Raw genomic sequence first — 9,118 nt, 5'->3', positions numbered from 1 at the left:
GACGACAGTATGTTGAGTACGCGGGATTCAGGTCTGAGTCTTATGCTGTGAGATCTGGCGTAAGTCAAGGAAGTAACCTTGGTCCATTGGAATTTATAGTAATGGTCAATGACTTGCCTCAGGTTATCAAAAATTCGGCTTGCCTGCTTTTTGCGGATGATCTAAAGATATATTTACCTATTAAAAATATTTCGGATTGTGCTAAATTACAGAGTGACATAGATAGTGTAGTTTCATGGAGTAAAGCTAATAAGTTGTATTTTAATACGTCCAAATGCGTGACTATTACATTCACTCGAGCGCGAGGCCCCATTGTACATGACTACCAAATTGACTCGGAGATCTTAAATAGAGTGACAGAAGTTAAAGACTTGGGAGTTAAATTTACTGCTGATCTGAGGTTTAGGGATCATATCGTCAATATCTGTAAAAAAGCCTATAGAATGTTGGGTTTTGTGCTTCGGCGGTCCCATGGTTTTACAAATATTGGCGCTATTATCGCCTTATACAATGCATTAGTCCGCAGTGGGCTTGAGTGCAACGCAGTGATCTGGGCACCCCATGAAGCGAAATATAACTTAATGGTGGAGCGTATCCAGAACAAGTTTGTTCGTTTTTTGTACTGGCGGAAATACGGGGTATACCCTTTCTACCCCTTAATGTATCCGACTTTATTTGTGCTTGGCATGGTAGGGTACAACGAGCTACGGGTGCGCAGGGAACTATGCCTGGTAACATATATTTTTAAGCTACTCAGGGGCAAATTGTACAATAGTCAGGTATTAAGTTACGTGTGTGTCTATGTACCCGATAGGTATGTGTGGCGCCGGTGTCGGCCCCGACTGCTGGCCGAGCCGCGCGGGCGCACCAACCTGCTAGGGCTGGCGCCACTGACGCGCACTGTGCGGATCCTCAATATCATAGCGGAAAATATTGACATATTCTCATGTTCTTTGAATGAATTCACAATATCAGCATTGTATATATTATGTTATAGACGAAATGACATACTTTAGATTTTTGTTAATAGTTACACTATTGTCTTAGGTTTACCTGTAAAAATAGTTGTAAGTGTGGAAAAAAAAAAAAAAAAAAAAAATAAAAAAATAAAAAAAAAAAATTAAAATAATTTTAAAAAACATACCAAGTTTGGACTCCTCCAGATACGATGCCGTTGAACTATTTTTTGTAAAATATTCCTCAAATAATACCCAATTATCCTTATATCTAACCTAAGCAAATCAATTTCCAAAATATTTAGATTTAGTTTTTTTTTTAATCTTTCATTATTACAATAACGCCTGGAAGAGCTTCTGGTCCATGAAGGCGCTATTGAAGGGTGACCTTGCCCTGTGTCTCAAGCGCAAACTCATCGACATGTGTATCCTGCCTATCCTAACCTATGGTGCTCAGACATGGTCATTGACTGAGGCTTTGAAGTCCAAACTCAAGGTTTGCCAGCGAGCGATGGAGCGCAGTATACTGGGTGTTCGCAGGACTGATAGAATCAGAAACACGGAACTGCGCTCCAGAACTAGAGTTGTAGATGTAGGTGTCAAGACCGCTAAGCTTAAGTGGGACTGGGCTGGACATGTCTGCCGTATGCACCCTGAAAGGTGGGCCAAAATGGTTACGGAGTGGGACCCACGGAACACCATAGATGGTACTAGCCGGAGTGCAGGCAGACCGAAAAGGAGATGGCGGGACGACTTGGACGTATTTTCTCCGGGTTGGCGGGAAACTACAAAAGACAGGGTTGAGTGGAGGAAACGAGGGGAGGCCTTTGCCCAGCAGTGGGACACTTATCCAGGCTAACAAAAAAAAAAATTATTACAAAGTGTAGGTACTTAATATCGAATTACTCAATACGAGTAACCTTTATAAGTATGATGTCATTGGAGTAAAATAATTTCCAGAGTATTGAAACTAGGTTTACACGTTTCTTTTGGTAAGACGCTTTCGGTAAGTTATCTTATCTTACCTTATCCAATATTTTTGAACATTCAGACTCTTTGGTGTGGACTACGGTCAATGAGGCTGTCTATGCTGCTCAAGGAAATATAGTCTGTCAAGCGATTTCCGCCTGTAGAAAAAAGCGGCAAATGTAATGTCGGCTGTACACACTCGTCGAGAGCCTCTTGCCGAGAGTCTCGGTGCCGCTTCGATCCAATCGGAGAAGCGCGAGACTAGACTGTCATATATGTAGGTAGTTTTTAGTTGCGAATATACCTTGTTATGGAAGACGTGTTTTATTACCAGTGCCCTGATATTTCCCAAATATTTTACTGGCGACGACGATTTCCAAAATCCGTGCGTGCTGTGTGTAGTTGTAATTAATAAACAAACGAAAAAAAGTGCAAATACAATGTCGGTCGGCAAAATAAGTGAATTTAAAATCCATACGGACGATTGGAGGTTATACATTGAGCGGCTCGAACAATACTTTTTAGTTAACAAAATTGTGGACAATTTAAAGGTTCCCACACTAATAAGAGTTATGGGAGCCGAAAGTTATGAGCTACTAGTGAGTTTGTGTACCCCAACGAAACCGAGTGAAAAAACATTTGAGGACCTAACCACCATTATGGAAAAACATTTGCAACCGAAACCTAGTGCATTAGCCGAGCGGTATAAATTTCGTCATAGAAAGCAGGCTAACAACGAAAGTATAGCGGAGTATGTAGCAGTTTTGAAAAGGATGTCGAAGACATGTGAGTTTAAAACTGCAGTTTCGTTGGAAGAGAGCCTCAGGGATCAGCTGGTATGCGGGTTAAGTAGTGAAACGATACGGCAGCGGTTATTCGCCGAAGAAAAGTTAGATTTTGCCAAGGCGTATAGCTTGGCAGTCAGTTTAGCAGCGGCCGAAAAGGATGCGGCCGTAGTCGAGGGATCGTGCAAAAAGCAGGGGGAGGTCAAGGTGGCCGATTGTCAAGCCATAGCGGGAGTATGGCAGCGTAACGCTGGCGCTGTGACAGGCGATAAGGCGCAGGCTAGCAGCGGGCAATCAGGAGTGAACAGGCAGTTTGGGCAGCGCGGGCATTTCTCGGCGCGCGGGCAGCAAGCGAGCGGGCAACGCACGGGCGCGGGCGCGAGGCAGCCCACAGCGGCAGGACAGCGCGGGCAGCGGCAATGCTCAGTTTGTGGGGGCTCCCACCCTGAAGCGCCGGCGCAATGCAAATTCGCGCGATACGTGTGCCGCGTGTGTAATCGCGAGGGGCACCTGCGACGTGTTTGCCCTAACGTGATGGGGCACCATAGGGTGGAAGCGATGACAAACATGGACTCTGACGACAGCGACGAGGTAATTGTAATTGACATGAATCACTTATCTGTATCTGACTGTAAGCCAATAATGATTCCAATTAATGTGCACAATAAATCCTTAAGTATGGAATTAGACACCGGCTGTGCAATTAGTTGTATAAGTTCGAAATTATACCAGCGTGAGTTTGTTGATTTAGAGTTAAATAAAAGTAATGTTGTATTAAGATATTATACTGGTGAACTCGTGAAACCGCTAGGAGTAATCAAACCATTAGTTAAATACCGAGATCGGGAGGCATATTTAAATTTATATGTTATCAAAGACGGTATAACGCTTCTATTAGGGAGACAATGGATAGCGGCTTTAAATATTCTTAACTTGCCAGTATATGACGAGTACATGTTAGGGTATGTCGACAGCGAAGATAAAGGCTTTAATATAACGGAATTTAGTTCCAGATTCTCTAAGGTGTTTGAAGACGGTTTGGGCCGGTTCACGGGCGGCCAAGTGAGCATACACCTGCGGCACAAAATAGATAAGTACAGAAGTCAATCACATGTATGTACTTTACTTTTCATACCTACGCTCGGCGGTCGCTCTAGGGTTGCGATTGTTGCGAACTATGACTTATGCACAAAAAACTATCGTGGTAGTGGCACTCGTATCTATCATATCGTATCTCGTATTTAGTTGTTTGATTTATTGTTGAGGATGAAACGGGAATAAAAGAAATATAAATTAATAATAACATTAATAACTCAAATAGGTATTTTAATTTTAATGTCATTGTTATATTACAAATTTGCCACAGAAAATATCTTGCGATGATTCCGAGATTGGCGAAAGACACGATTATTATATTTTTAAGTGTAATAAATTCACATTCTCATGTACAATGTAATAAATTCGCATACGCATTCTCTCTGAAACCACTGGTAGCTTAAAAAACGACAATTCACCGTTTAATGTTGAATTTAAACAACCGTCCACTGTACAGTTATAATAACTTTTTGTTTTGTTTCTCCATTATTGCACAAAAACGTTCACAGACGCGTGTCTCAAGCAGATGGCACTCGCGCTCGCACTGGTCTCAACTGGTCCGAGATATCGTGTCCGTGAGCAGTGTCTATGTGTGCGTTGCTCGAGCGCGCTTTGTATGTAGGTTGATTTCTGTACCTATCTGTTTTGTGCCTGCGGCCCGAAGCGCAGCCGGTGTTCCTGCGCGCGCGGCCCCTGGCGTACGCACTGCGCGAGCCGGTGGAGCGCGCGCTGGAGCAGCTGGTGCGCGACGGCGTGCTCACCCCCGTCGACCGCTCCGACTGGGCTACCCCCATCGTACCCGTGGTGAAGAAAGATGGTAATATTAGAATATGCGCCGACTATAAGTTGACTATAAATAAAGTTCTTGAAGTTGACCGTTATCCATTGCCTAGGGTAGAAGATCTGTTAGTGCGCCTCGACGGCGGAGATCGGTTTAGTAAAATTGACTTATCCCAGGCGTATGCTCAGTTTGAGCTAGATGAGTCCAAGAAATTCACAGTAATAAATACCCATAAGGGTCTTTTCATGTATAACCGACTCGTGTATGGATTGTCGTCCACACTCTAAAAAATGAAGACCAACTAAGAGCAGTTTTCTCTTAGTTGACGTTAAGTTAATTACAACAATAACGATCTTATATAACTCAAAGAAAGCTGATTACTTAAAACAATAAGTGTATCTGTGATTGAACTAATAAAGTAGGTATGTTATTAATCCTAACAATTGTATACTTTGCATCTATTATTAACTTGTTGGCATAATTATGTAACGTAGGTTAATTCAATCCTTAACAATTTGATTAAAACAGATAAATATGTTAATAGTTATGAACATTTTAATAGTTTATTTGATTATTTTGTCTTTGTTGATTTACATAAGATTTGCTAGTTGATTCAACTAAACATATAATATTTAGAACAACGAAGATAAAACACTCAATCCCATTATGATCAAGTTATTGTATTGATTACGAAACTAATATTCCATTCTAATAAGAATTATTTGTTAAATCGATTTTCTTAATAATTAAATTAAATAATCGGTTAATCCGATCAATCAAGAGATAAGTAGGAGGATCGCCTGTACACCCGCTCTCCGCGCCCCCTGCGCCCCTCTCGTGGCGCGTGCGACCGAGCAGTCAGTCTCTGTAGCACGCAGTTGCGTTAAGCTCATTCAATTACTTATTCCTCTGGAAAAACCTGGTGTGTACAAAGTTGATTGCAGTTGTGGTAGTTCGTACAGTGGGCATACCAAACGCACTATTGCCTGCAGAATTAAAGACCACATCGCTGCGGTCAAGAACAACGACGCTCGCAAGTCAGCTATTGCTCAGTGTCACCTTGAGTCGGGTATAAGTCACTGGATCGAGCTGCATAGTCCCAAGGTCATTTCGACAGCACGCCACTATATACCAATATTGGTAAGAGAAGCCTTAATTCACAAATACAACAATTTTAATCGTGAAAATGGGTTTTTAAACTGTCAAATGTGTGGAATCTTGTGATTTGTTTGACTAAAAAACAACCAGTGACATCCGAATCAAACTCGCGTAGTGACACTGTGAGTGTAGTGTGCTTGGATAGACCAACAAGTGTGAACGTGATTGGACCAACGAGTGTTAACCCCTCGTATGCTTAGACACGGATCCGTGCGTGTGAATTTAAATGCAAAACGTTTACTTTCAAAATGATTAAATGAATAAATAACATCTTATTATAATATTTTTTTGTTTTATTCATTTACCCCCTTTTTATAAAACTTTACGGGCTTGATTTAGTTTAATTATGTTTTATCCCTTTCTTTGTTGTTATATTTTATTCACTACTTATTCGTTTAAATTTATAAAATTTAAACGAATAAGTAGTGACCACCAGCATTATTCAGCACGGCGCGTAAAAAACTAGAGATCTGAAAGAAATGTTTTAGTAAATGCGACAAAGTAAGTCATAGTACAATTGAACAAGAATGGTATTGTACTAAACAAGCTTCATAGTTGAAATGATTAAACAATTAAAATTCAAATTGAACAATATCTTAGTTCAGGCTAATAAGATGCATAAGTCGATGTAATCATGTTCTTAGTTGAACTTATTTAGGTCAAATAGTTAATACAGTAATTCTTCATGTTAACATTGATTTACATCTTAGTTGAAATGATTAAACAATTAAGATTCAAATTGACCAATATCTTAGTTCAGGCTAATACGCCATAAGTCGGTGTAATCATGTTCTTAGTTGAACTTATTTGGGTCAAATAGTTAATACAGTAATTCTTCATGTTAACATTGATTTACATCTTAGTTAAACTAACTTGTTTGTTTTCATTATCAAGCTCTTAGTTGATCTTACTAGGATCAATTAGTTAGCATAATTATTTTTCGTGTAAATATTGAACAAGATCTTAATTGGTTCAGTTACCTAACAATAGTAATAGCAATCAGAATTACCTTGTTTGATGTGTTTAAGTTCTTGTTAGGCTCGTATGGAATCAAGATGCTTGATTACGGCCATCAAGATATTGATAGGGCCAACCAAATTTTTTTTAGAGTGCAGCCCGGGTATTTTTCAGCGCCGGTTAGAACAGCTGTTTGCGGACTTGCCTCACGTAGGGGTTTTCCTGGACGATATTATTATCACGGGTACGGATACCAAGAGCCATATCGAGAATTTGTATAAAGTCTTCGATAGATTACAATCTTTTGGATTGCGGGTAAAAAAAGAAAAGTGTGCGTTCTTCCAAAAATCGGTAACTTACTTAGGCCACGTGATTAGCAAGGACGGAGTACAGACGTGTCCGGACAAGATTACGGCAATATCAAATACTCCGGCTCCTGCAAACGTAACCGAGTTAAGGGCGTTCATAGGGCTCATTATGTATTATTCGAAATTTGTGGCACACGTAAGCACAATATTAGCACCGTTATATAGGTTACTGAGGACAGGTGTTAGATTCGAGTGGAATGATGAGTGCCAGGTTGCTTTCGATAGGGTTAAGACTGCATTATGTTCTAGTAAAGTGTTAGTGCATTACTCGGTATCGCTACCGCTAGTTCTAACTTCAGACGCGAGCAGCGTCGGCGTCGCCGCTGTGATATCGCACCTCACGGCAGATGGCGAGCGACCTATTGCTTATGCGTCACGGACGCTCACCGCAGCGGAGCGCGCGTACGCACAGATCGATCGGGAAGCGCTGGGAATTATTTTTGGTATCAGGAAATTTCACCAATACCTGTATGGGCGAAAATTTATCTTAAGAACGGATCACAAACCGTTGACTCATATATTTGGTAATAAGGTGGGGATACCAGTTATGGCGGCATCACGAATACAGCACTGGGCCGTTCTTCTGTCCGGATACGACTATGAAATCGAGTACGTCGCGTCGGCTAAAAACTGCGCGGATGCCTTGTCTCGTTTGCCTCAGACTGGCAAAAATAACAAGGCAAGTTCGGAGGTTACGTATGTTAATTTTGTAGAAGATTTTTTACCAGTGACCAACGAAGACGTAAAGAATGCTACAAAAAAATATATTTTGCTGACTAGAATAATGTCATATGTACAATCGGGTTGGCCGGCAGGGCAATTGGAAGAAAATCTAAATCCGTTTATTGTTAGGCGTAACGAAATGTATATAGATAGGGGCTGCCTGATGTGGGGATATAGAATGATAATACCGTGTGATCTAAGACAAATCATATTACAGCAACTGCATACGAGTCACATGGGCATAGTGAAAACGAAGGCACTAGCCCGCAGCTATGTGTGGTGGCCGGGTATTGACGCCGACGTGGAAGCGCTGTGCCGGCGCTGCGAGACGTGCGCGGCCGAGGCGCCGGCGCCAGCGCGCGCGCAGCCGTCTCCCTGGCCGTACCCACCACGGGTGTGGACTGTGGAGTAGACTACATTGTGATTTTTTGGGACCATTTAAAAGCAAGATTTTTTTTTTTGTCTTAGTGGACGCGGGCTCTAAATGGATCGAAATATTTGAAATCCCAAGTAGCATTGCAAGCTGTATATAAGCTGTATTCAAGATTATTTGTAGACTCTAAGCTGTACAGTTAAGCTGTACAAAGGCTGTATAAGCGCTTATACAGCCCTTATAAGTTAAAAAAGGGCCCAAATTATACAGCCTATCGCGTTATTAGAGCTGTAGAGTAGCTGTATAAGCAATACATAAGCTGCATAATAGCTGCATTACAGCTATATTTAGGTGTAACAGGAAACCTTAACACTACAGATAATCTCTTATAAGTACGATATAAGAATATGAGTCTTAAATGAGTTTTTAAAAATAATTACAAGAGAATAATAATCATTTAAGAAACTAAAATGTGTCAATCCTGTTCATTCGTAATATAGTAATGGCGACAATAAAGTGTTATAGTGGATGGTAAAACTAAAAGTAAATATTATAGAGGACTTGAGTGGAATATTATATTATTGATAAGTGCCGATTATTATTTATTGTGAACCTATGTATCTTTTCTGGCAAAATATTCACGCGCCTGCAAAATAACAAAGAGAAACCATAAGGAAAATATCAAAAATCGGTAAAGTTAGTGTTTGTTTTTAAGGTTAGAATATCAAAAATATTCATAAATATTAATTATAAGGCTAAAGTGAATTTATTTTAGCTGGTAATCATAACACGATGTTAGTCTGCTAAATATTTGCAAGTATTTCTTTAATTATATTTACAAATACGTTTTTTTTTTATTGTAAAATGGTGACAATTTTTAAACAGCCTACAGGATAGTTGGAGAGCATTATAATCTTAGTAGCTGTGCTGTGTAATAAATGGAGTGTCATTTA

General features: G+C 40.4%; 1 protein-coding gene across 1 annotated transcript; it reads left to right on the top strand.

Annotated features, from left to right (window-relative positions):
* The first annotated feature begins 2,309 nt into the window (after nucleotides 1-2,309).
* LOC134678464 (uncharacterized) lies at nucleotides 2,310-8,204 on the top strand. The gene is made up of 4 exons (XM_063537037.1): nucleotides 2,310-3,812; nucleotides 4,470-4,622; nucleotides 7,249-7,748; nucleotides 8,010-8,204. The coding sequence occupies exons 1-4, from the start codon at nucleotides 2,366-2,368 to the stop codon at nucleotides 8,202-8,204; spliced, it is 2,295 nt and encodes a 764-aa protein (XP_063393107.1). The 5' UTR covers nucleotides 2,310-2,365.
* The last annotated feature ends 914 nt before the right edge of the window (nucleotides 8,205-9,118 follow it).

The sequence above is a fragment of the Cydia fagiglandana genome, chromosome Z (genome assembly GCF_963556715.1).
Source record: "Cydia fagiglandana chromosome Z, ilCydFagi1.1, whole genome shotgun sequence".
NCBI lineage: Eukaryota > Metazoa > Arthropoda > Insecta > Lepidoptera > Tortricidae > Cydia > Cydia fagiglandana.
This window is presented reverse-complemented; position numbering and strand designations above follow the sequence as displayed.

What these genes read in the sequence shown, in the direction of transcription:
- LOC134678464 (XM_063537037.1), top strand. Translation starts at nt 2,366, where the DNA reads ATGTCGGTCGGCAAAATAAGTGAATTTAAAATCCATACGGACGATTGG. An exon ending in ACCCGTGGTGAAGAAAGATG is followed by an intron (nt 4,623 to 7,248) that starts GTAATATTAGAA and finishes TACTGAGGACAG; the next exon opens with GTGTTAGATTCGAGTGGAAT. An exon ending in AGACTGGCAAAAATAACAAG is followed by an intron (nt 7,749 to 8,009) that starts GCAAGTTCGGAG and finishes ATCATATTACAG; the next exon opens with CAACTGCATACGAGTCACAT.